Source organism: Dermacentor variabilis, chromosome 7 (genome assembly GCF_050947875.1).
Source record: "Dermacentor variabilis isolate Ectoservices chromosome 7, ASM5094787v1, whole genome shotgun sequence".
Taxonomy (NCBI): domain Eukaryota; kingdom Metazoa; phylum Arthropoda; class Arachnida; order Ixodida; family Ixodidae; genus Dermacentor; species Dermacentor variabilis.
In genome coordinates, this window is record NC_134574.1 from 125,205,912 (window position 1) to 125,233,896 (window position 27,985).

Below are 27,985 nucleotides of genomic sequence, written 5' to 3' on the forward strand. Positions count from 1 at the left end.
TGCCTCGCTGCCTATTGTAAATTGCTGTTCTCTTCCGAGACTTTTAAACATTACTTTAGTTTTTTGCAGATTAAGTATAGACCCACTCTTCTGCTTTGCCTCTCCAAGTCAGTGAGCATGCATTGCAATTGGTCCCCTGAGTTACTCAGCAAGGCAATATCATCAGCGAATCGCAAGTTACTAAGGTATTCTCCATTAACTTTTATGCCCACCTCTTCTCAGTCAAGGTCTCTGAATGCCTCCTGTAAACACGCTATGAATAGCATTGGAGAGATCGTATCTCCCTGCCTGACGCCTTTCTTTATTGGGATTTTGTTGCTTTCTTTATGGAGGACTACGGTGGCTGTGCAGCCGCTATAGATATCTTTCTGTATTTTTATATATGGCTCGTTTACACCCTCATTCCGTAACGCCGCCATGACTGCTGAGGTTTAGACAGATTCAAACGCTTTCTCGTAATCAATGAAAGTTCTGTCCATATTATACTTCCTTATGTCAGCTGTCTTACGCTTGTTGATTAACTTCGAAAGTTCTGCCAGTTCTATTCTAGCTTTAGGGTTAGAGGCTTTCATACCTTGGCGTTTCTTGCTCAGATCTTTCGTCTCATGCGATAGCTTACTAGCATCCTGTCTAACGGAGTTACCACTGACTTCTATTGCACACTCCTTAATGATGCCCACAAGATTGTCGTTGATTGCTTCAACACTAACGTCCTTTTCTTGAGTTAAAGCTTGTAGCTTGATCTGGAATTCCTCTATTTTCCCTCTTACCGCTAACTCATTGATCGGCTTCTTATGTACCAGTTTATTGCGTTCTCTCCTTGGGTCTAGGCTAATTTGAGTTCTTACCATCCTATGGTCACTGCAGCGCACCTTGCTGAGCACGTCCACATCTTGTATAATGCCAGGGTTAGCGCAGAGTTTAAGGTCTATTTCATTTTTAGTCTCGCCGTTCGGGCTCCTCCCCGTCCACTTTCGGCTATCCCGCTTGCGGAAGAAGGCATTCGTTATCCGCATATTATTCTGTTCCGCAAACTCTACTAATAACTCTCCTCTGCTATTCCTAGTGCCTATGCCATATTCCCCCACTGCCTTATCTCCAGCCTGCTTCTTGCCTACCTTGGCATTGAAGTCGCCCATCAGTATGGTGTATTTTGTTTTGACTTTACCCATCGCCGATTCCACGTCTTCATAGAAGCTTTCGACTGCCTGGTCATCATGACTGGATGTAGGGGCGTAGACCTGTACAACCTTCATTTTGTACCTCTTATTAAGTTTCACAACAAGATCTGCCACCCTCTCGTTAATGCTATAGAATTCCTCTATGTTACCAGCTATATTCCTATTAATCAGGAGTCCGACTGCTAGGTCTCGTCTCTCCGCCAAACCCCGGTAGCACAGGACGTGCCCGCTTTTTAGCACTGTATATGCTTCTTCTGGCCTCCTAACTTCACTGAGCCCTATTATATCCCATTTACTGCCCTCTAATTCCTCGAATAGCACTGCTAGACTCGCCTGACTAGATAACGTTCTAGCGTTAAACTTTGCCAGGTTCATCTTCCAATGGCGGTCTGACCGCAGCCATGGTCAGTTGCTTCGCAGCTGCTGGGGACTGGGGGGCCGGGGTTTGATTGTTGTGCTCATATAGGAGGTTGTGGCCAAGTACTGTACCAGGGGGGCCAATCCTGCTCTGATGAGGCAGTGCGTTACCGGTTCTCCTCACTGGGATGAGGCCACACTCCATGCATGTTTATGCAATTTTATCAACACGCGGTTTTTTTTTTAATTTTTAATCCGGTGGGAAATCGCGGCACCGGGATTCGAACCACGGACCTCTTGCACGCGAGGCGGGTGTTCTACCTCTACGCCACCGCTGCACTGCACCACTGCAATTTCAGTTAGGCCACCCCAAATATTAATGTGGCCTATCTCCAAACTTCAGTTAGCCCACCACGAATTAAATTTAGCCAACCTACAAACTTTACGCCTACCCCTACAATTTAAGTCAACCCACCCCCAAATATTAGTTAGCCCTCCCCCAAATTTCAAGTTGGCGTAAAGTGAAAGTTCTAGTTAACCCGCCCCCAAATTTGAAGTTGGCCCATCCCCAAATTTCAGTTAGCCCACTCCCAAACTTCAAGTTGGCCATCCATAAATGTCAAGTTGGCACACCCGCAAATTCCAAATTGGCCCAGCCCCAAGTTTCTGTTCGTCCATCCCCGAATTTCAGTTAGCCCTTCCCCAAATTTCAAGAGTGCCTACGCCCGAAATTAAAGTTGGCCTTTCCCCAACTTTCGGTTCGCCCATCCGCAAATTTCGGTTAGCCCAACCCCAAATTTCAAGTTGGCGCTTCCCCAAATTCCACTTGAGTAATTTTGATCATTTGCGGGGCAAAAGGGCGGCGAAACTCGCGATATGCTATGCGGCCGGTCTTCTGCCCACCACTCAATGGCTGCTGGCGGCTTCACTGTGCGTTATGGGTAGGCAGAGGCGGCTTTCAGCCTAGCAATTTTCTATATCTTCCTAGTTCTAGAGCTTAGAAAGCACTGACATGACATGTGCTCGATAATGACGCCTCTTGGCTGAAATGTCACAAGAGGACGTGTGCACGGAAACCTTGAATTTCTTCTCTTATAACGGGGAAAACTGGGGGAATTCGGGAGATGGAAATTCAAGGCGATGAGGAAAACGAGAACAAGGTGAAAGCAGGAGCCAACGTTTCGACAAGTAGACTTGTCTTCTTCAAGGCGACTTATCGCCTTGAAGAAGACAAGTCTACCTGTCGAAACTTTGGCTCCTGCTCTCGCCTTGTTGGCCTTTTGCTGATTTTCTTATTACAGAAGTTCTATCCCGTTTAACTTGGATCTCACGCGTACTTAAGTGGTCACTTCTTCAGCCCCGAGTTTTGCAGCGTACCGAATACATGCCTACCAGACAGGCCATCACCGCACGAATACTCCCCGCGGCGAGATTAATGGGATGCAGGGTTCCGCTAATTACGCCATATCGGCGATATGACCGGATTTGATTGCACTGTTTCTAGTTTAGAGCCACTTTTCCTACGCGCTCTTTATCCCCCATTGCTCCCGTTCTGCTCAGCGAAAATCAAAATTGGCGGAGGAAACTTGGCAAAGCAAGGGGTTCAGGAAATAGATCTGTACGCTCATGTAGGAAAATCATGCGCCTAGGTGCACGTATTGCTCTAGGAAACTTTTTTTATTATCATTTGTCGCACCATTTAAGTAATTCTTCAGGGGCTGAGTCCGTAGTGGTACAACTGTAGGGTTATACTGTATAAGGCTAGATAGGGTATTTCTTTAGCTGTACCATATGCTTAAAAACTGCATGGGAGAGTATTACAATTCTAACTATCCTTCTACCTTACTTGATGAGGCCACCTTTACTTAACGTTTTAACCTAATTATGTAAATTATTCAAGTGAGCATCTTGATTTTTTTTGTAGAATGGCCGGCTCATCGAGTAACTTAGATAAATGGTTAGAATTGTGCTATCTACCACGGGCAATTTTAAAACATTCGGTGCAACTAAAACAAGAACACCGCGTTTAAGCTGACTGAGCACGCATGCGCTGCCCCATGTTCAGGTATTGGGCAACACGAGACGAACAACGTCGAGCAGGATTCGCTTAGAGAACTTCGCTGTAGGACGCACATAACCGAAGTGTCCGTGCTAATATCTGCCTGGATAATTTTAGTTACCGTGGCACATTGCTTCGTATGTGGCACTGAACGTATTTCCTTTCTGCACAGCCTAATGCCTGCCTTTCCACCGGACGAGGAAGTAAACATCCAACATGCCTTGACAGATCTGTTTCGCGAAAAAGTTATGCACTTCGGCGCACTGGACGTGGATGTCAGCGACTACCCCGTCGCCAAGTCGGGCGGCCTGCAGTACCTCAAGGCGAGTACTTAGCGGCGGCTGCTTTCGCAGCCATATAAATTATATTCTGCGTATTTCCTTTCTATATGCACCATCAAATGCACTCGTGCCTACATTCATTAAAATATTTTGTGCTGTTTCTGCGCATAAAATAGCTTTCCTAAGCGGATGCACGCGCAAAGCCTGCCGGGGTCTGAATGCGGAAGTGCACTGAATTCCCATATGCTCCAGGGCCCGCTTTGCACAATGAATTGAAGAAAACTGACGCAGCGCGTTGCTTATGCTTGAAGCATGTAAAGGGAAATTTATAGACTGGCATGCTTATAAGTAATAGTCTTTAAGTATTATTTTGCACGTTAACAATAGTCAAGTATTCCTTTAGAAGAACTTGAACCAGGCCGTGTTGATATTTGCCCGATAACGTGCTGACCTCTAAAAAAACGAAGACAGTGAAATAAAATATGTACTACAACACGTTTCTGCATTCGATTCATGTTGACATTCATGACTGTATTTATTCACGTTTATGTAACAGCGACATATCAATATATTGCTACTCTATTGGCTGTCTTTGTGGCGGTAGGCGACAGAAAAAAATATTGAAGTTTTGGACAGGATTTGAACAACCTTTTTTTTCTGAATAAGCATGTGTTATTTAGCTTATGCAACTCTTTAAAGTGCAGAAAATGGTTTATATTCTTTTTCGGTTGGTAATTTTTACCATAATATGTGGTAAAAGCGCTAGCTGCGTCAGCGGTCATTATTAACTAACGAATTGCTGAATTGAGTAAAGCGAATGAGATTTACGCAGATAAGTGGGCTTTTTTGAGCATTTCTGCCGTTGACGACGGTATAAATCCTCCTGGAGTGTACACATAATAGCTATCGCAAAAAAAGAAGCATAGATTGATAGGCAAGTATCCTTAGCGACGCATCCTACGCTCGGGGCTTGTAATGCTCTAGGACACATGCAATGTGATAAATAATTAGAAAGTCATGGCCGAATAACTAAGGGAAAGGAAAAAAATGGCAAATTTAAAGCACATTTATTTGCAAGATCATCTGTGTATGCTAAAATGTTGCATTAATTCTGTTTGTCTAGTTCTTTGCACACATCTATATGTTAGGAATGAATGTGCCAAACTTCATATCAAAAGGCTCCTTCAAAAGAAAGTTATCGAAGTCTGCGTAACATGAGGTGGAGCAAAATCTTGCTTTGAGCAAAACATAAACAAACATTTAAACCACGTGAAACAAGTAAAAGAAATTACACAAAGGGCCTAAATGCACCATCCATAGCCTGAGCCCCCATGAGATGCTCCAAAGTCTCTTTTTGTTCGTGCGACTACTCGCTGACAACATAACAAGACGAACTATTTTCAGTAATAATTATATAAAAGAAATTAAATTGATTTTCGACTTCGAAATGAGAGGATATGGGCTTTAAAACTCACTGTAACTCCCAAGATAATAATGGTAAGAAGACATTTTTTTCGGAACCTACGTTGCCAAATGTGTGAGTATACATAAAAACTAAAAAATCAGGAAATCAATTTGCAGAAAAAAAAATCATTTTTCAATGATGCCTACTATCTTAACGTCTCAAAGTGTAAAGGCATAATTAGCGAAAGCATACTTATAATGCCCTTAATTTGGGTTTTCGCCTCTTGGGACCCCTTAATCGTTCACCTATAGCTTTGGTACGTGAGCATTACATTAGGCTCGCCTGCCGATGAATCGTAAACCATTTGCATTCAGTTTCACATAGCAAAAACGTACTCGGAGTTACACATAAGTGCTCACCAATGGCTGTCGCCAAGGTGTCGAAGCAATATATCTTTAACTTTGTTTTAGGTTCGGGCTAAAGCTTTTCATTTATGTGCAGGTTTAGCTCCAGAGTGAAAATAGAGCAACTTGAACCAGTTCGGGGCCTTCTGAACCGGTTCATTTGAGCCCAAACTGGTTTGAAGAAGAAAGCTTCGCCTGGCACCAGTTTTCGGCACAACGTGCAGCAATTGCAGTGAGATAGAATTTCGCTTCGGTGTTGTGTACAAGTGCTCTGGAGCTTCCTTAAGCATAGGCTTCTGCTTGAAAGAAAAGGCATTAGAAAAGTGACGTGCCATGCACTGTTTCTTTGGCGTGTCAGAAGTGGAAAACCGATTTATGTATTTATTTATTTCTGCATACCGCAGACCAAAATGGGCCATAGCAGGAGTGCAAGAAGACAAACACCCAAAACAGTGTAGTAAGATACAGTCAAGTGGCAAGAAAAGAACTTGCACAGTACTAACATTCTAAATATTTTAGAAGAGCAACAAGTGGCAATTTGTTAACGCCGTCACGTAACGCATTGCATTTGTCTGTACTGTAGGAAAAATGCACTTTTAAGCGTTCCTGAAAGGACTAATTGCTGCAACGTCCAGGTGGTGGTGGTGTCTTGATATGGAAAGTTTTGAATATTTGGCATAATCTAAGGAAGGCTAAGTTGGTGAGCGTAAAAAAATTCTTTATTTTAAGCGTTCAGTGCGGCATCGGGATTGAAGCGAGCTTGGACCATATAATTATGGCTCTCGCAACAAGCTCCATTCTTTACCCATGCACGCAGCTGTCAGCACTGCCCTCAAAGCGGTACCTCAGTTAGCGGCACTGCTTTTACCACTACCACTAATTGTGAGACATCCATACAACCCTGACGCTGCAGCCCTACGATCCAGCCGCTCACCGGCACTGATAAGTCAGAGGTCCCTTTCGCAACCTTTCCGCCTTACTGCCTCCCGTTCCCCGTCACCTCACCATCTGCTGTCTACGAACAACCGTGCCTCCTTCCCTACGGAAAACTAGCCGATGCGGTGCGCGAAAGTAACACCTCACCCGCCGTGGTTGCTCAGTGGCTATGGTGTTGGGCTGCTGAGCACGAGGTCGCGGGATCGAATCCCGGCCACGGCGGCTGCATTTCGATGGGGGCGAAATGCGAAAACACCCGTATTCTTAGATTTAGGAGCACGTTAAAGAACTCCAGGTGGTCAAAATTTCCGGAGTCCTCCACTACGGCGTGCCTCATAATAAGAAAGTGGTTTTCGCTCGTAAAACCGCAAATATTAATAAAGTAACACCTCATCGACGGCTCAGGCCCAGAACCCTCCAGTTACTCTGCCGACTCGACGATGTATGTTGAAAGCTAGCGTTGACGATGGGCCCACCTCTGCACTTGTCGACACCTGGGCTCGTATTTTTGTCCCGAGCTCAGGCCTTAGCCGCCGCCAAGAGTAGGTGGTCACTCGTGCTCTATACCCCGGAGTAAGAGTGGCTGTTGGAGGAACTCCTCCTATGCTTGGAATGTGCACGGCCCGCATAACCATCGCCGGTAACCCAACTTCTGTTTCATTTGCTGTTCTTGAGCAATGCTCTTATTACTTTACACTGGGTATGGACTTTTGGACAACGTATTCAACCTTAATTCACGGTGCTATTGGCCTCTTGCAGCACGAATCTCCTGACCTAGCCGATGCTCCAACCACACCTTATCCCTGTCTACCGCCGTCCCTATCGTGCGTCTCTCAGCAAACATCGTGTTATCCAAGACGAAGTCAACAAAGTGTTTGCAAAAGGCGTCATCGAACCTTCTTCCAGTTGATGCGCGTCCCCCGTGGTGCTAGTCGAGAAGAAAGACAGCAGCTGGCGGCTTTTGTGTTCACTGACAACACTTCAACAACATCACGCTAAGGATCTATACCCACTGAATTCAATCGATGATGCCTCGACTGCCTCCACGGAGCCGCATGCTTTTCCTCCATGGACTCGCGCTCCAGTTGCTGGCAGATTCACGTTCATAAATTGCACCGCGAGAAGATAGTGTTCGTGGCACCGCATAGACATTACCAGTTCAAGGATTTGCTTTTTGTATTGTTTACTGCTCCCGTAACCTTCGTGCGGATGGTGAATTCTGTCCGTAAGGGCTATAAGTGCTCCACTTGTCTGTCTTATGTCGTTCACGTGATTCTGTTTAGCCTAGATATCAGAGTCACTGACCCACCTGTCGGCCGTTATCGATGTGTTTCACCGTGCTGACCTGCAACATAACTCTTTTAGTTGTCGTTTTGCTCGACATCACATCACGGTTCTCGGTTACGCTGTTAGCGCTAGCATTGACCCTTTCTTTTCATCTATATGGAGACCCGTCCCCATATCTTCTCCATCGTTGCATAAGTTGATTGTTAATTCATATTCGCCTGCCACTGTTCCTTGGGACGTCTTGAAATGCCCCTCTAACGTCATCAGTAGTTATATACAGTGTTGATCACTTCTTGTAATGAAAGTTGCGTGGCTGCTCTGGATAGTGCACAGGTCAGTACAAACTTGTTCTGCTGTTTTTACTATGTCATCCAAATTGCTCATTACATTACCCAGCGTATCTTTCACTACATACATCATGCCATGTCCTATATGAAGTTATCTTCTCACTGATTACATGCTGCGGCCATCTTTAACTACTTTCTCAATCTTCCTGATGCTGTAATTTCGAATACTCCTTACTGTCTTGTCTCGCGTGAAACATTGCGTCCTTTGTCGTTTTTTTATTAGGCCCTGTATTACTTGCGAGAGCTCTCCTACTGGTTGCATTGGTGCCTTACATTCTGATTCAAATGGTCCTTCCAATGTCAGCCCTGCTACGGTTTCATTTATTACCTGAATGTCATCTTCATATCTCTGTTCTAATTATAAAATATTTGCTTGCGAGCAGCAACTTGAATTCGTCTGCCTTCATGCTCACTGTGTATAGGTCGGCCTCTTTGTTCTTGCCTAATTTTGTTCTGTCTAAATCGAAGGGAAACATAGACCTCAATAACTTGTGATCGCTGTCCTATACCTCAGCTAGCAATTCTACATTTTGCACTGTGCTGGAATCAGCAGAGAATAAATTTTAATAATGAAAATGCAGCACCTGATTTCAGTCAACCAAGAGAACAGGCTGACTTCAGGATGAGATATTCTACAATGAATTAAGTTCATGTCATCAACGAGGTACTTGAGAAATCTTCGGAGTACAATCAACCCTACTATATCGCTTTCATGTATCATTGAAAGGCGTTTGGGTTAGCAGAGATTCTAAGAATCATGAAAGAATTCCGTAAACAAATAGTAGACAATGCATACCTTATATCTCAAGTAATATCTACAGATTACGCAGCTACCTTGTTTCTCCTCAAAAAAGCTAGGAAATTACCTATCACTAGAAGGGTCAGGTACGGAGACACAATCTCTCCAATACTATTCACTGCATGCTTTGAAGTAATAGAGATATTAGACTAGGAAGGCTTAGAAGTGAGGTTCAATAGAGAATATCTCAAAAATATCCGGTTTGTAGATTATATTGCTCTGTTCATCAACACTGGAGAAGAATTGTAAGAAAAGTTTGAGGACGTTAACCACGAATGTATTAGAGTAGGGTTGAAGAACATTATGCACAAGACATTGTTTATGTTCAATAGACTTGCAAGAGAACAAGAGTATATTATCGCCGGTTTCCCTGTAGACAAGGTGCACGAATAGGTTTATCTAAGTCAAGTACTCAGAGGAGCCCTGATCACGCAAAAGATATATACAGAATAAAAATTGATTGCAATCCATACACCAGGCATTATCGAATCATAATATGGAGGTTACAACTGACGAAGAAAAGAAAAGTGTATAATCATTGCATTCTACGGATGCTAACATATGGGGTAGAGGCTTTGAAGTTAACAGAGAAGCTGGTAACAAGGACCGCGCAAAGAGGCGATGGAACGGGAAATGGTAGGGGTAATGTTGAGAGACAGGAAGAGAGCGGGGTGCATCAGAGAGCAAACGCTGATAGCTGATATCTTAATTGACATTAAGAGAAAAGGAGGGAGCTGGGTAGACTATGTAACGCGTTTGGCGGATAGCCTGTCGACCGTTAGGGTTACCAACTGGGTGCGAAGAGAAAGGAAGCGTACTGGAGGACGGCAGAAAATTAGGTGGGGTGATGAACTTAGGAAATTAGTAGGCGCAACTTATAATGCGCTAGCACAGAAGCAATTGGAGATCACAGGGAAATGCCTTCGTCCTGCAGTAGACATTAAATATAGGCTGGTGAGGATGGTGATATACACGGGGTTAATATATTACGTAATCGCGCCCGAGTTGACTAAAAGATTTGAACGCACTAGTTGTTTTCTGCTATGGGTCACGCTAGGACATGGGCTTGTGCGCGCGCGTGACGTTATAGCTGTCTAAACTAACGCATGGCGAACTTTGCAGATCATGGGGGAAGTGCTTCAAGAACAAACGCCAGACCATCATTGCGCCTTGGGAATTTTTAACGCCAGTGATGGATCCTCCCTTGTTAATGCCGCGAAATCGGCTACTACGTAAGTGATGGCACTAGCTGTACACTTCCTCGTGTATTTCAGTGTGAGCTTGTCTGGATACGTATTTACCTTATAAGAGAGAATTTCACAGCTAGACGGAGACTTGAAAATGGTTAACGCGGATCGAACAAGAGATGGGTAGGGTACGAGTTAGCGTTTATACTAGCGCATTTCTCATCGACACTTGCGAATGGATCTCTTGATTGACCGCTGTTGACCATGCGTATGTGCGTGGGCTAAAGCGGTGGGGTAGCGGAGGGGAAGGAGAAGGGGTAAGTTCACTCGTACAATCAGCTTCCTAAGCTGAGGTTGATTGGGTATATTGGCTCACTTATCCTATCATGTCAAGCCACTGGAATTGCAAAAACACAATCTTGCAAGGCCAGGAGCGCCAACGAAATGCTAAAAAAAGAAACATATATAGAAGTATGCGCAAAGTTTGGTGGGTACATGGATGCATGGATGCACAAGATTGGGAGTACTTTCGTGTTGTAGTGACCGTGCAGAATCGAAGACTACCAAAACCGCAGGTTTAGAATTTGTGTCTTTATTGAGCAAACTTCTTCTCAGGTAAGCAAAACGGAAAGCACAGGGATAGCGACAAGCACACCTGTCAGCCGTCAAAATCTGATCTCATGGATCAACTCCCTCCGCTGACTAAAATGTACCACATTACACTCCAGAATAGTGACTCGCGCTGGCTTGCATTCTAGAATGCACCCCTGTATTCACGTTACGCGCGCTAAGTGATGAAACAAGGCGCCCTCGCTACAAAATCCGTGACAATATTAAACATACATAAACATACACTAGGTGCGTCTGGACCCGAGAGATCTATTACTAAGGCTGATAACTTTTGAAAGCCAATCATCTTCAAAAAGAAAAATTGCACTCCAGTGTCAGCATAGTCGCAGCTTTTAAAAAATAGGTCGGCTTGGGTTTATCTTGCCAATACAGCTCTGGCTTAAAGGGACACGATAGGCAAATATTAAGTCAAGCCAAGGTGACAGATTAGTGCTCGAGAATCGCTAAGACGTCAATATTATCGTGAACAGAGCCTTTATAACCGAGAAATTGAGGGACTCGCGATCAATTTTGAACTCCATTGAAATGCTCCTGCAGTAGACTGTGTGCAACCGACGACTTCAACTTAGCAGCGTAACACCAACGCCACACAGATATATTGGGACGCGTGTACAGCTGTTAACGAGTAGCTTTAGGCGACATGTAACTTGAATCAGTTCTAGCGCGATAGCAAATATATCGACACTTCAGGTACATTTTTACCATCGCAGTCGCCGTGGTTGAGATGTTCCGTATAAAATCCAAGGGCCATAACACCGTCGGCGCACCGTACGCTGTATGTGCGAGTGAAATCACGCGTGGGTTGCCGACGATCGCGTCTCAATCTGGCGCCCGCGAGGGAGGTGGAAAGGAGGTGGATGGAAAGGAGGGATGTGGGCAGCGTGGGGCTCTGGCAGGAACTAGGTAATTCACGATCGGGCGCAAGGGGAACAGCCCAACGCGGCTCAATCTCGCGCGCTACTCAGAGGAAAGTGGGAGGCAGTGCTTGAGGGAAGGGGGCGGGGTCACTTCTGCTCTGCCAGCAACTGCATACTTTACGCGAAGGAGCGCGGACCCTCGTACGTACCGTACCGTGAAAGCGATCTGCAGAGTCCTGATACCTTTCGGTCTGCTGTTTTCTCGCCGTTCACGTTGAAGAGATAGACAGCACGGAGGTCACTTCGCGAGCTGCTACTGCCGCGTTTGCTCAAGCCAGCGCTCTGACGGCGAGTGTCCGTGGTCTCCCAGTGTGATGTGTTCATCTTTGCCTGTGCGCGCTGACGCCATGCTTGCTAAATCTGTTAGCAACCGAATGTTTCCTAGTTTTTACGGCCGATAAAACTGCTATCCTTACTTCAAATAAGTGTCTATGAACTTGCAATCGCAATCGATGCTTCGCCTTTCGGGACAAACTACGACTTTTTGGGAATACGCGTTGATATACACAACGTAAAATGCAGTCTCGTTGTACGTAAGTTCTTCACAAGGTGCATTGTTGAACAGTCTATGTCAAAATTTATTGCGGTACTGATATACACTGCTGAGCGATTGAAACGTGGTACTCAGACATCATGACGAGAGGCGCTTCTTACGCTTCGACGAGCACCCGCGGATGAACGCTGGAGAGCCAAAACCTATCACACAGCATCCCGAATGCCCTCCATTTCATGGTACATCATAATGCAGAAGCACAGCGCTCTGAACACTCAGCAATGGTGCCAAAAGCGCCGACAGCAACGTGCTCCGGGTGTCGCATCCTAATTGCTCAGCACGCAGCTTTTCACAAAACTTGCGCAACGTCGTCATCCTGAGGACTTCTTCTCAGAAGACATGATCTGCTAACTCACCGGCCTCAATACGTGAATTGCGATAAGTTATCTAAAGGAAATGGTTGGAACTTTAACTAGTGAATGCTCGCTAATAATTCGGCTTGCATTTCGAGCTCTCCTAAATGTAACGTCCGCATACTTCGAGCGAACCTGCTCCAGTAGTCAATGCTGCCGTATTTCTCGCATGAGAGTATTGAGAAAAAGAATCCCTAAATGTAAAATAAAGCAACGCGAAATAGACGTTGATACAAAATGCGCGTCAAAACTTGGCACAATGTAAGAAAGAGCACCGCCGAGCGTAGTTTGTCTCACTGCATAGGTACCAGCACGCCGAACTATTAACGCTGTCCGCCTACAGTTTACGCTTTTAAATGACCACTGAAGACAAAAACAATGTCAGCTCTCTTACTGCACAAAACTTCTACAATCCCAGAAACAAAATGAAAGGTGGGGATTACGTCTTCCTGATTACGACGATCACTGATATTGACGTCTTCTCCCGCGGCATAGTTACACGTTTCATGGGTAGGAATGAACCTCACTGCATTTTAAAGAACCAAACAATTAACTTGCCGATTGAACTTCAACCACGGTTGCTGAGAAACAAAAGGCGAAATATGAAAGTATACTTTGAAATTGGTTACGTGAAACTGACTAATTCCTCGCAAAATTAAAAAAATATAATTATGCCCTTTTCTTGTTTCCTATTACACTTATCAATGAAATATAATAAAAATACACTGGAAAAACTGTCCTTTAGCATCCTGAGTTCATTCGGTATAGCTATAACTGTATTGGTGTTCGTTTACTGTAAGTGCCAGCTTGACGCATCTAAAGTGCGCATTCAGAGCAAGCGTCTGCACAACATTTGCGAGATGTCTAGCCGAGTTCTTGCGGGAAACTGCCGAGTTAACTGGACGGACAAGAGCTTGAATAAACACATTCCGCAGTTGTTGAGTTCTTTTTTGCCTCTTAAGTGCGGTTGCAATAAAACCGTCTTGTCAGGTTCCAGTAAACGTGGCACAGATATACCATGAGCGAGTCACTTATGCGGAAAGCCGCAATACTTGAGAAATGATGTGTGGCGTTTAATGCCACAAGGGTATGGACGAAGAGCGCCACGAAATACTTGGAAAATTGGAAATACATGCGCATTGCTAGTAAAGAAGGCTTCACCATTGAAGAAAAGCTATAGAAAAGCATTGTTCTCGTCCATGAGTTTAGCCTTAAGCCAGCGAAGTTTTTTCAAGCACATGATTATCCAATTGGACTTGTAACTTACGTGACCTTCGTTATGACGAAGTGCTCTATATTGCTTGATTTACTGAATGGTTGTCTTTTGATGTTTGGTTAAATAGCGCCAAACTGTCGAAAAACGAAGAGAATGCAGCCCAAGAAGCACGCATAAGGAAGAGATTTGTAATTGCTCTTTTCCAACAGGGATTTCCCAGAAATCACGATGCTTATCCTCAAAGTTCACAGCGAGAAGTCATCCACCCAAGACAAGCTCTATACTATGGCGCCGAACCCCGACAACGCCGACGTCAGTCAGTACGGCATGATTCCTCTGGTGAGCCTGCATGCACTTTCCAGCAAATAGCCACATTGTCGTTAATGCTATAGCAGAGTCGTTAAATACTTTTCTACTGGTCAGGCAATTTCAGGCTATGTTTTGCTATAGGCACAGATGCTACCGCCAGAGAAGCCGCTGCAAATGAGAATGCTACGATCGCCAGTGCCATCTGAGTGTTTGGCGATATAGAACAGCTTAGATTGGTTTAGGCCAGGTCACACCATGCCGACCCGCTTTAGGTCTTCAACTTCCTGAGACAGCTGTGTTATGCCGATGGCGTGTCGGTGGTAGGGAAGTCGTCAGCATGCAAGTCGGATGATTTCGTTGTCACAGTGCAACGACACGCTGGTCCCCCGATCCGACGCGACCGCTTGCAAATTGTGCCGCTGATTTTCCACGGCAACATAGTCCATCTCATTGTAGCTGGAACGATACTAACAGCTCTTCGTCATCGGTTCTTCAAGCTGGTAAACGCCATTTGAGCTGCTCTACACATGGTAAAAGACAGAAACAGCCCGTAAAACGGCGACAAAAACCGCAAAAACGCACTGGGCATTGGCTCTGCCGCTTGGTCAATGGCGCCTCAGAGCTGGTGGCGTCGCCGCGTGGTCATTGTTGTGGGATGTGGCGGAGAAGTCTGGTAAGCGGTACAAAGTATTAAATGGATTTAGTTCCACCAGTCATCTCGGCTCGCAACAGCTTTGCCCCTGTCAGATCCCGATTGATGCGCCTTTCGGTCAGTCACACACCTGGGGTCTACGATTACAGCTCTGCAAAAGCTCATTGAAGCGTCGAAAAATTACGCTGCTATAGTGCCCAGGCGAGGCGGAAATCCTTGGCCGTGTCGAAAGTTACCCTGAAAAGACTTGTTTTTTTTAAAAATTGGTAAATTATTTCAATAAATACTTGAGGGCTGTTGCTTATATGGAAAACTTAAAGGACGTCACAGTATATCGCACACCCATCTTTAGGACTATGAGAAAAACGAGAACTAGGTGAAAGCCGAAGTCAACGTTTTGACAAGTGAACTCGTCCTTTTCAAGGTGACATTGCTTCCCTCGCCACAGTGTATATAGGTGGGGTTCATCTAAAGGGAAGAGGGCGTTAGGCCTGTGGGGACGGCAACGAGCAATGGTGTGTTAGGGCCGAGGGTGTCGAATTGAGAATAAAGGAGTGCTGTGCACACGGCCAGGAACACGGCCCCCCGTCAGTCACGTGTCAACGCCCTGTGTCAGCCGGCGTGTCTGGTGTTCATGGGCTATCGTATCTCGGAAAGAGATAATAGAAGGAGCAGAAGAAACCGGTGCTCGTAAAAAAAATTAAAAGAAAGCCCGCACATAAAATCTATGATCGCAGTGTTGTCCCTATGACAAATATGAGTCAACCAGGCCCCAAAACGTTTATGCAATACCAGAAGCAGGGTGGTATGCTGCTAAAGTGTTTTGACTTATTGGGAAGATGGTCTGCCTCCCGCGGTGGACGTTAGGTCAAATTTAGAGTCCAAAAAGATAACCTTTACAACGCAAAAAAATTTCGTCGGGAACGGAATTGATACAGCTCATGGTACTAACACCATATAAATTAACTGTGCTCAGTCTAGCACATGAAGGTCTCCTGGCACGTGACCAGGGAACTAAAGAGCTACGGACAAGTTGACCCTGTCTTCTACTGGCCGGGTCAACTACCATTCAAAGTCAACTAGTATTTCAAAGTGAATGTCCGTGATAACATGAAGATATTTGTCAAGTCGCGCGTTATATGCCAGAAAACAATTTCAGGATACCTTGAAGTCATTGTAGCGCAAATGAATACGGACAATGAAGAGGGGAAGACATCATGGGTGCCCACGGTGTCTAGTCCTCTTCATTTTCCGTGTTCATTTTGGCTACAATGGCTTCAATACATATATACCAACTTGCCCAAGAAGACGCTATATTGCGATACCAGAATACATTGTTCCGTGGACACCTTTGGGCAACATGACGAATATTGTAATCCCTTTTCAGAGGGTTGGAATCTATATTATGGAATAGGGTGGTTGCTTGGGCTAGTTGGTCATTCATGATGAAAATGACGTACAGCGCGAAGGAAAAGTACTGCGAGACTTCCAACAATATTTTATTGCCTTGCCACATCGTGTGTATATATACGAGAGGTATGCTGGATGCTGAGGCTTTTTCAGCAATAGAAACCAAACTTATAGCAATACTACTAAAATGTTTGCGAGGATTGGTTCCCCTGCTAAGATTTCGAAAGTCGCGGCTGGACATTTACTTCAAAATTAATGGCGGAGACAAGCCGCCTACTCTCATCCATCAGGTAACTACAATGGCACATCAAACTGTGTACAATGACCGTGTACAGCGATTCAATGGTACGCTGAAACAAATGATCTGTCCAATGTGTCAAGACCTGCCAAAGCACAGTGACAGAAATCACATTCATCTCCCGTTCCCATGTCGAGAGACCACGCGAACTTACGATTCTCTCCTTTATAGTTGTCATATGGCTGCCACGTCCGAGATCATATCACTGTGTTTAACGCACTCTGGAAATAGACGCACTTGACTTGGAAACAAATAATACATATGAATATGTTTACGACTTGCAAAATCGCCTAGAGGTGACGCAGCTGAGAACAGGAGCAGGAAAGTGAAGTTGCCTTGGTTGGCCGTCAGCATTCGCGAGATCAAATGTCGTCGGTACCCAGACAAGTAGCGACGCCCGAGGTGACAGGGAAGCGACACTCCGTCCCCTCCCGCCTCACGGCAGGCGCCCAAGATTCTTAACTTCATCACATGGCACTGTTTCTTTAGTGCGGGCTGTGTGTTATAGTTATGAATAGATATGAAGATGTACCGACTCGCCCAGCTAGCTACCGTACTCCTGCCCAAGATTCTGCCAGAGCCTGCTTGCCGTCTCTGCTCGAGCAAATCATCCACTGGTGTCGTCACGTCAGGTTAATAGCAAGCCGAGTCGTGAGCTTGCTTGCAGTGCCCGTATGAACACAGTATAGGGACACTGCGCATTGTTTGTCTAACGCCTTATGTTCGTTAACCTTGCTATTCTTCTTCAATATAAGCTTGCTTACGTGGAATTTTTTCCCCGTTTCGTCCCTGTTGCCCTCGCACGTGTCTCTGACATTTACAATTATGACTACTGCCGGAACGAAGTCATAAATACCACGCATATTTGTCCTAGAAACTAAATCAAAATATCTCAACAGTGAACAAATAAAGTCTGATAGTTGTCTGCCCATCTCGTAGTATATACCAAAGGTATTAACGAATAGCTAAAAAGTAATCGATACCTAACAGTTCCTGTCCGCAATTTCTCAACTTAAGCATGCGAAAGGCGATCATATATCAGCACTCCAAGTGGTTCTCTAGTGAGCCATTTTGCTTATAGCCAAATATTCTACCAACAATAGGCAATAGGGCTTATTTCATGTTCGCTTCTCAAGTGTTCCCAGCCGAGAGCTACAATTCCAGGTGCGTTTTGTAAATATAAAGATGGGCAAAGAATTGCAGTGCTGTGAGTTCTCACGACGCCAATATTTCAATGTGCGCGTCTTTCGGCGACTGCATCTTCCTGCTACACCTACAGAAAGACGTCACGGCTCATCTAAGCGGCCTAGAAGACATTTACAGTCAAGGTCGGTTTGTGATGCTCTCGATGGGGCTGTTCGCACGCGCTTATCAGACCACGAATGGTGCGCTGGGCCTCGCTATAAACAGTGTCGTCCTGGACTACCCTTCGGTGAGTGGCACGTCCTAATACTTATGCCGCCTATCTGCATTTATCATATTTTCTTGCACCACCTGTATATGTTTCATAGTGGAATGCGCAAAGTATTCTACGAACCCGTCCACCTTTGCCATCCCGCGTTTGCCATTCGTAAAAGAAGATGTTAAACCTAGGCCATAAATGCCTAAGCCTTTACTAGAAGGCTGATGGCAAGCAGTATGAGGTGCCCTGGTAAAAACCCAGCCAGCAAGGATGCGAAGGGACTACTGGGGACCCAAAGTGAAAGGATACGTTAAACTAAGTCAAAGATACATTCAGTAATGTATCTCTAGGCTCGTGCTTCTCGCGCCCATGTAAATAGATAACACATGCTCTATCAGAATCATTCAGACCCATATTTGCCCCGCACAACCTATTCCGCAGCGCGTCCTCCGCAATACGCTGCAACGCCTGTCTAGCGCAGTGCCCGTTGAGGCGGGTTCCACTTAATCTTTTCTTTTTCTGATGTTGCATACCCATTTTTGCGTTGTAATAAAACACTGGGAGTACATATGTATCAACAGGAAAAACACTCCGTAGCGCCTTCATCCATGCAGTATCATGCACTTATGAGTGGAGCTATACAAGAGGACCAATTTTTCAGATAGTAAAGGGTGCACACAATTTCGGGTTGAAAGTTCAGATTTTGTTTATATATTTCGTACTGGGATAATACTCAAACCAAGGTGGAAATTCAAGATACACAGATCATTTTTCTTAAAAGAAACGGTTCATAAATATGAAGTAGTGATACGGGCCAGCCCATACTACATTTTCTAGACGTTTTTTTTGTGTCTGAAAAAAATAACTGATGTGGCAACCATTAACTACGGCTAAGAGTCGCTCAAACTGACTTTTTTCTGAGGCGTCTAGTAACTGTCTAAAAAATCGGGCAAAGGAAGTTACTTATATCTTCGTTAATGTCACTGCAGCGGCACATGAAAACTGAGCTAATAATTACGTTTGCGCACGATTTCATGATTGCTGCTCTTAAAACTGAATGATATAGATACATGGTGCTTTTCAGTTTGTTTGGTCTTGACAGTATATGTGGACAAAGGAAATTGCGATGAAAATGGGTAGTCCTACTAAAGCTAAACTGAAGCTGATCAACACAAGTATCAACACCACTAAGACTGGCGAACATCATGCGGAATAAACCAAGTAACACCGCCATTATGTCCCTCAAGTTTTCGCAGAAACTTAAGAGCACGTGCCACACTGTTGCACACACGCCAAACAGGCACTTGTTGAGAAATTTCGGAAAGAATTTCTGCTTACATGTCATCATTCTGAAATCTGGGAAACTTCATAGAACTAGGACTCCTAGGACTCCACAGAGCCGAAATTAAGTTGCCGTGTTCGGCTAATGCTTGGTTGCCTTGCTTTCCTGCCTCTTCCGTCCCTTGACACCTACAGTCTTTGTCTTATCTTCCTCATCTTCCCTCTTTACACGATAATGTTGGAAGAACATCACGTATTTACCGACCTACTGTATCGGTAACCTGCGGTAACTTCTTTATTAATGCGTATTGTTCTTTCACTAGGTGCCTGGTGTTTCCGCTTCCGCCCCCCCCCCAAAAGAAAGAGAGCCTGCAGCGTCGTCTAAGCTTGAATCGATAAGTTACTTACCGCCATATACGCACGGGCGCACGAATCTCCGACGCGGTAATTTGTCAGAAAGCCGCCAGGTGATGCCACACATCCGCCCAAAACCCAAATCTTAGTTTCATGCAATCACTACACGGAACTATGGCTCTAGTGTCTATGTACGGTAGCTGCAAGCTGGGTATGACAACCAGCATGAGAATCGTTTGTAGTACATGGATGTGCCTGAACTTCGTCCTTCCGGCTTTAAATGGCTTGGCGACTTTGCAATGGGATCATTTCTATGAAAGCACTGGGTTCAATAATAATTGAAGAAACACCATTATTATTGTCCGCAACCATCAATCCCAAAGAGTTAATGTAACCAACTTTAGATGTAAAACTCCCATACGACCCATTGAGGTAATTTAACGAACTGTAGAGGTAAAACTCCCATACAGCCCACGAATTGAAAACCGTAACCAACGCAGGCGCAGACGACGAGATGCGATTCAAAGGAGAAGCGCCGTCAATCCAATGTCTAGTTTCCTTCGGCATGGTGGCGCAATCATGCTCAGGAGCCTGCAAACGCACCCTATCACGCACCGTGAATTTTACTTGAAAATTTTGTTATTAGTTATCGGATTTTTTCGATAAATGTAAGTAATATGCTTTCCACATCGTCCATACGTATGTGCCTCGCGTGAACGCTTGTTTTTGCATAATTTGATTATTTTTGGCGTTCAGAAAAATTAGAAATAGCAACATGGGCCGCGTTCTTGCTAGGTAGCCACTTCCCTTTTGCCCAGCCGATCCTCTTGAGTCAGTATTTTAGCACTATGCGACCGGCTGCTGGCGGTGTCACAACGAGGCGACAAAGCGTCATCACCCACCGTTATCACCTGCTCGCAAATACGAAAATGGCAGATGCCGCGATAGGTGCATGTGAAGTGCAAGTGCGAATTTCGCGGTTGCCGAAATCGTGGCGGCGTAAAGCATTGTGCGAAATTGCAGCGTGTGAAACAAGCATAGCTAGCGACATTATACACTTCGAATAATTTGAAATTTTTGTTCTCACTTCAACGGTAAAAACCCTACAGTGACAGTAAATTATTGCCGATTTAAAGTGAACCCTCCCGCTCCAAGAAAGTACTGCTCCAGATTAACGAATTCGATGTCGAAGGCGATGTTTTATGTAATGCGAGCAGCAGAAGCGAATAAAGGAGCCCGAAATCGTCAATTGGTCATGGCCGCCATGCGGCGTTTATATTTCTCATATGCGTCCCGGTGGTCTGCTCCTGCTGTTTATCATGCAAGTAAATCTATTAGCGGGCCGAATTTAACTGCGAAGCTCTCTCTTCGCCGATTGGGCCCATATTCTGCAGAGTAACACGTCTGCTGGTGGCCGCAAACTGCTTCAGGGCAGACGAAAAAACTGTAGCGTCGCAGTACTTGATGCGCACAGTTTATGCCGAAAGGCCGTCACTACACGACGGTGGGAGTCGGTTAGAGGCAGCCGTTTGTGCACTCAGAGCCCGGTATACTTTATTAGGTATAAACATGTTCGGGAGCTCCCTCCTCTCCCTTACAATGTTCAACACATGAGGGGGATGCCTTTGTCAGTGCGCCCTGCAAGCGGACGCCACAAACCTTTTGTTACGGTTGAACGCAAGAACCATGCTGCAGTCTCAGTAGGTGCCAGAATAGATTAGGGTCCGGCGCCAGCTGTTAATCAGAAACTCACGTCCCCTATAGTGAATAAATCTTTCATTACACCAAGGTCACCCGGATTTCGCTCGATACACTTTTGTATTTCCTGCATTTTCAGGCATGCCAGTGCGAAGCTGGAGAGTGCGAGCGGCGTACGGGGGACCCATTTGACAAAGTGGACGCGACAGTAGTAGCTTGGCACCAGACAACGCTGGTATTTTTTGACGACAGCAAGCAGATCGGGACAAAGGTGAGTGCCCATATACCATGGTTGTCTTCTAATGATTCTGGGTACCGTACTAAGGACCGAATACCCAACAAAGCTAAAGGGCGCCTACTAGTCATTACTGAAGTCGAAAAATTCATTTCACGTTGAAGTAGACCACTTCTGAGATTACAATCGGAATGCACGCAATGTGCTAAGAAATCGAACACGCAACATTATGCTCAACACCAGAACGCCATAGTCTCTAAGCAACCGCAGCGTGTCAGGTACGATCATCATGACATGAATTTTACCATCTTTCTAAAACTTGTCCTGCATTGCAACTTGAGTCTAGTGTATCTAGAGTAAGTGCTGCTCCTCAAAACCTTATCAAGGTGTCCTGGACCACTTTTTGTTGTAGGAGATAATTGTATTTGACGTTAAAATATACTATATAAAGAATTGCAGCAAGAAGTACTACGTTGCGTTCAGCAGAAGCGAAGTTATAGGCACTCAAAGAGCCTGTGTGATCTTCTTGCGCTGCTCCCGCTCCTTCTTTAATGTGTAGCATTGCGAAGACTACGGCGAAGCGGGGTGGTGCCGCCAGCGTTTCGTGTACTGAACGTCACCTTGGTGCTCCTTTCACATTTGATTCTGGATGTTCAAACAGCCGCAACTACTTCCTATGTTGGCGCCTACGACACGCCCAACTCAGGGCTGATCACTCTCCTTTAGGTTAAGTTCACGCTGTCTCATCCCTTTGCAGTGGTGTTGGGTACTTAATAGCTACGCACAGCTTACGCGGAGTCACATGACGAACACTTGGTTTCACACTTATCTCTAGGATAAAAATTAGACACTTGGGTATCTCTTCGGGGATGACTGCAAAAGCATTGCGGCGTTCCTACTATGACGCCTCGCCTCCGTCGCGTACTTGCGTGGACGTACAAAGATTACAGATGGAAAAGTTGGCGGATGTTGAAGGATTTTCCATTGGAGCGCACGACAGAACTCAGCAGCATCAGGTTCCTCTATCAAGCGCGTGTTATTTATTGCCTAATGTCATACCTATGTTAACAAAACAGAAAAGAAAGGAAACGACCTAGGATGAATTCCCATCAACAAGTTTCTGAGCCCCTATTGTAAACTGTTTTTGTAGGTCTGATAATTAATTCGCATGAATAAATCAATTTCCTAGGACCGCACAAACTTCACCTTTGCGTTCGCTCGTGCAATGAGGTCAGCAGCGCGCACAAAAGGATTCCCAACGTAAAGAGCACGCTGTTGTCCTCAACGAACCGCACCGAGTCAGCTAGCGCTCGTCGCGGCTCCACGCGGCAGCCGTGGCACTTACGCTAAGCTGCAGACGCAGCTACATGAAACTGTAATGGCTACCTCTGTGCACAGCAACGCTGGACTCGCGCTCGTTTGCTCCAGTCTGGCCGAGTCATGTGGTGCGGACCAGCTTTGTCCTGTGCCAGATAAACCAACGGTTAGTGTAGACAGATCCAAATTTTGCAACTTCCACAATAGCTCAACAAGAAGCGGTCTGCCAAGACATCTAACCAGGAGAGGCCAGGAGTGAGAGCGCACTGACAAGGGTACGTCTGGTCTGACCTGAATTTTCGCGTGGTTCGACACCAGTCGAGTGTTCAAAGCGAACGGAAATTAACGCGATCTGACGGCTACGGCACTGACAAGCATTGTGGCCGAAGTCTCATTCCCACGTGGGCGGGAGCGACTGAGAGCTGCTACTACATGATAGTCAGCGGAAGTACGATAGTCATACTTCTGAAAGTACGCAACAGCTATCCGAATTCGAAACGCATATTTTCTCTTACTTTGAGCCTGTTTGTTAAACAGCGTCAGTAGATATGCGCATTCAACGCATATTTTCTCTTACTTGAGCCTGTTTGTTAAACAGCGTCAGTAGATATGCGCATTCAATGAAGTAAGAAGTGCACTGAACCAAATGCCCCTCGTGATCGATGTCATTTACAGCAGCCGCATAAGGGAATCCGCTATGTAATGAAATATTTTATGTTTATTCCCTTTTTCAAGCAATACATTGTATTGCCTAGGAGCCTGGAACGGTAGAAATGTTAGTTTTCTAACATATCGAAGCCCCAAAGAGAGGGGAGGAGGCTTCTGTTGACAAGAGTTCTTAAGAAAAAGTGGCCCGCCCCAATTCCAAGCTTCAGGCGACGCGCGCGACGGCAAAGTCTGGCTGAGATGTTGGTAGCAGCGTATGCTATTCGCGGTGTGTGCTTATTCACTAATTCTTTCACGGACTCAAAACCCGCGCTGCAAATTTTGGGATGCTTCCTGCATGCGCCACACTGCATATCAGGTTCTGGCACTGCAGATCACCGAGCTACTTTCGTGCGCCCAAGAAAAACACCACCGCATACTGTTCCAATGGATCCCGGGACACTGTGGGCTGAGCGGTAATGATACGGCCGATGCTGCAGCAAGGCGCGCCCTCAGCAATGGCCAGCGAACTGTAGTGCCATTCTCCATACAGGACATCACATGCCTCCTGTCGGAATTAATGAGGAGTGCGACGACAAGATACTGGGCCCAGCCAGACGCTCGTCACGTCCGCCTTAAAAGTCTGGATCCCGATAGGAAATTTCCTATTCTGCATGGACTTCCACGCCCTCATACATGCCTGTTACACAGACTGCGATTAGGCGTCGCCTTCACGCGCAAATATTTACGCATTATCGGATGAACAGACTCCCTGGACTGTTGAGTGTGTGGCGCTGTAGAGACTATAGAACATGTGCTCGTGGTGTGCCCTGAGTATGCGCGCGAAAGACTGACAATGGCAGATGCATTGAAACATTCACACAATGGACCACTGTCGGAGGACCTCTTGCTAGGCGCATGGCCACAGAGTTGGCAGACGACAGAAACAATGCGTGCACTTTCACGTTTCCTAGGTGACACGGACCTGGACTCACGCCCGTGATACCAGTTGGGCAATGTGTCCTTCAGCTCGTTCCTCCCATTATCATCCCCCATGATGTCTCTGTTTCTTCCCCTCTTCCCCTTCCCTTACGTAGAGTAGCAGGCCAGATGCTCCATTATCCGGCCGACCTCTCTACATTTTCCAATCATTAAAATACTTCTTCTTCTTCTCTTAATGGAAGTTCAGCACCCTTTTATGGCCCTCTATATAAAGAACACCTATGTAGATATGTGGGCACGGATCTTTTTTTTTTCAGCATCCACTACACAGAATTCGACGATGTTCTTTTAATGTAAAGGAACGTGACCAGATATACTGATCGCAGGAAGCATATTTCTCCTTTTGCCCTTCAGTTTTCACTCAACCATAGATGAAAATAAGGAGACTTGAGAAAACCGCAACGCCATGTCTACAATTGTCTCACGCGCAAATAAAAAAACTAAACGAACCTGAAATAGTAATTCTCTAGAGTGCTGCCACTCAAAGAGAACAGAGAGTTATACATTGCTCTCTAGTATTCCAAGTGCTTCATAGTAGGATATTTTCGAAGTATTGTGTAAGCCCTGTAGCAACTTCCGTTGATGTGTAGTTAGACTTATATATCACAATTTGTCCGCTTCAGACGTTCTAACACATGCAGTTGCATGACAGCGGTATCTGGTTTGATAGCATTATGCATTTTTACTTTAGAATTTAGGTTACTATGTTTCAGCAGTTCTTTATATATGATGCATTGCTAAATCACATATTTCTTCATCGAGTTGGTAGGATACAGCTGCCTCTTTGATTCCACATCACCAATATTAGTTTAGTGGCTTTTTAAAAATCATAGCACTACTGCACACCGCATGTGCCTAAATGGTAAATTGTAGTTCGTCCTGAAATACCGCTTAAAGCGTCCTGCTTGAGGTTTCCGGCACTCAACAACTATTCGCCAAAATTTCTCTATCTCTGAACCTTTCGCACTTGTGCTGAAATGCAAAACTGATACATTATTCCCTGAAACGCCACACAGCAAGCAGTGCTGTTATCAGAGACGTGGTGGAAGCTCTTGGTGTTGTTTCTGAAAAAAAATAGGCTGCTATCGTACAAACTTTTAACACTCGTTATACTTGAATGCCCATCTGTAGATTTAAATAATTTTATCAATAACTATATCAACAACGCTTACTTGACATCGAAAAATACGCACATAATATCTGTCTTTGTTATCACAGGAAATGCTCTAACTTTTCTAGCCTAAACTTTTTGGCCCTCAGTCAACACGTCATCACATTGCAAGTATAATGTTCATGTATACTGTAGTGCACTCACGTCAAATAGGGAAATACGGAAAATTTGCTGATCTTTCCCGTACGCGTAGTTTTCGCGTCGTAAACCTTGCGCCGCCGTTACTGGCTATCAAACCGGTGACCTCGTTCTGAAAATCAATGTGGTTCGAGCAGCCGAGTCACTCTGTTGCCTCGTCGTGAAATCCGCAAGGGCACTTCCACTGCTTAGAGATGCGGATAGCACAGTGCCCCTTCCACAAGTCCACATGACGCTAGCTCAAAGTTTGTGGTTAATGAAAGCAGACGTGTTGCGAGTTTAGATTAAGAATGATAAAGTAGCGCAATAAATTTTAGGAAGATAAAAGCGTGCATAATAAATGCTTCTTTTCGCCTGTTTTTCGCGCAACTATACCTTTCCTGGGGCCCTATAACGTAAGTCTATTGTAATCTGCTTTTATTACAAACTCATAACGTCAAGTTTACGTACCAGCCGATGCATTGATCGGGAGGTGACCGGCAGCGTTCTTTGAAGAGCCCAACCAGACACTCTTCTTCTTTGTTCGAGATCACTGTTGTTTCCTTTCACAACTAATAGTATTGCCTGTTTCGATTGTTTGTTTTTTCATTTATTTGGCTGACAAGAGGCGAGAAGCGTGCAGAAGTGATCTTTTTCGGTGAGGCGAAGCTAGCGTAGTTAAAGTAAACAATCGGCTGAAGACAGTGGTGCCTTTATCAGAGATTTGCTTGATTCCCCTTGTTTAGCTTATGATCGCTGGTCGAAAGTCGTGGCGGCGTGCAGCCCCAGGTTAAAATTGGCACTAAAACAGATCCTCAGTAAAGGTGTGTTGGCAGAGCAATACCGTATATGGGACCGAAGGAGCTCAACAACGTTATAAGGTTCCATAAAAGTACCATATTTGCTGCTCAGAGTACTCTGAGGGTCTGGCACTCTCCCTCAACACCGGAGTGTGGCCCAGATCCGGTCAAGTTGTGGTCCCTAATGTGAAAAGCATTGCGAAAAACGATCGACAGACTACATCTATACTTGTAGGTGTCCTTTTGCACTGTTTACACATGATGGAGGCGCACCTATTAGCCCAGCTCAGAGTCCTGACACGGTTTCGGGTCGCGTGGCTGCTCCTACTTCCCTTCCTGTCTCGGTGCCTACCATGACGAGTGCCCATTAGATCACCTGGAATATTTATTGAATAATGGAAAGTCCCAACGTGTTTCGACTTCCGGCCTTATACTCTGCACTGGCATGCTGCTTAAACTTGCACCTTGCACATGCCTTCTCTGGCACTAACCCAGACCACAATCCGCATCGTTGCGATTAGAGTCGTAGATTGTTATGAACCAGCCATGGGTTTAACCAGTATCGGTTGTTCAGCGAGCATTCGTCAAGCACGCATGCTTCTCACCCAGTAATTAGAACCACGTGCCGTTCCACGCAGGCCCAGTCAAGAATCGATGTACTGCCCAAGAACTACAGCGGCATTGCAGCCTACAACATTGAGATGGATGACTTCGGTGGCGCATGCGACGGCTCAATGTTCGCACGACTAAATGCGATCAGAGGACAAATCGAGGCTGCCAGAAAACCGAAGTGATGTCATTGTGGAAGCCATTCACGACAATTTTGCACACGTGCCGGAGCTGAACTGTATTGCATGCGAGGAGCACAAGCAGAAAATATGGGTTTGGAGCGAAGGGTTGCCGTTTATGGGACTAAGGGTTAAGCCATGTATCCTGGAGCTGTAGTGGCTGTAGTGTGGTGTAAAAAGAAGAGGGGGGGGGGGACGAGATAAGCTCAAGGACAACTGTTTGCGTCTGGAACCGCGATCAAGAAGCACACACATTTGCGTGCTTCGTTTTGTTTGTTTTTTTCTTGTTCTCTCTCTGTCTTCGATAAGATATGCCCTTTTTCTGATTTCCCTCATTCACATCAACTTTTCTTGCAATGGGCAAAGCCCTTGCGTATTCATGCGGCTTCTTAAACTGTGTCGCTGTTGTGGCCCGTGCACGGTGAGTCTTGTTACGCCTAATTTCCAGCCATATGGTGAACATTTTGGCGTATATAGTTCATTCACTTAAGTGGAACGGTGCGTCACATACGATACGAAGTATATCAATGGGCTGCATTTCGTATATTTGAACATTCTATTGCTCAAACTCGCGTATTTGAATCTTTGATGCAC

At 45.3% G+C, this 27,985-nt stretch overlaps 2 protein-coding genes across 2 annotated transcripts in view; both read left to right on the forward strand.

The window, feature by feature from the left end:
* The window catches only part of LOC142588834 (uncharacterized), a 31,662-nt gene extending 27,730 nt beyond the window's left edge, over positions 1–3,932 (forward strand). The window contains exon 5 of the mRNA XM_075700654.1: positions 3,770–3,932. Within this exon, the coding sequence (XP_075556769.1) occupies positions 3,770–3,932 (163 nt within the window). The remainder of the gene's footprint in view (positions 1–3,769) is intronic.
* A 13,933-nt stretch (positions 3,933–17,865) lies between these two features.
* On the forward strand, positions 17,866–27,546 carry LOC142587112 (uncharacterized). Its single transcript, XM_075698001.1, has 3 exons — positions 17,866–18,013; positions 21,456–21,587; positions 27,242–27,546. The coding sequence occupies exons 1-3, from the start codon at positions 17,921–17,923 to the stop codon at positions 27,395–27,397; spliced, it is 381 nt and encodes a 126-aa protein (XP_075554116.1). The 5' UTR covers positions 17,866–17,920; the 3' UTR covers positions 27,398–27,546.
* Positions 27,547–27,985: the final 439 nt, after the last annotated feature.

Bases quoted from the DNA above. Each gene is read 5' to 3' on its own strand.
- LOC142587112 (XM_075698001.1), top strand. From the start codon at position 17,921: ATGCTCTCGATGGGGCTGTTCGCACGCGCTTATCAGACCACGAATGGT. The intron at 18,014-21,455 runs GTGAGTGGCACG...CTGCATTTTCAG, and splicing joins TCGTCCTGGACTACCCTTCG to GCATGCCAGTGCGAAGCTGG. The intron at 21,588-27,241 runs GTGAGTGCCCAT...CGTTCCACGCAG, and splicing joins GCAAGCAGATCGGGACAAAG to GCCCAGTCAAGAATCGATGT.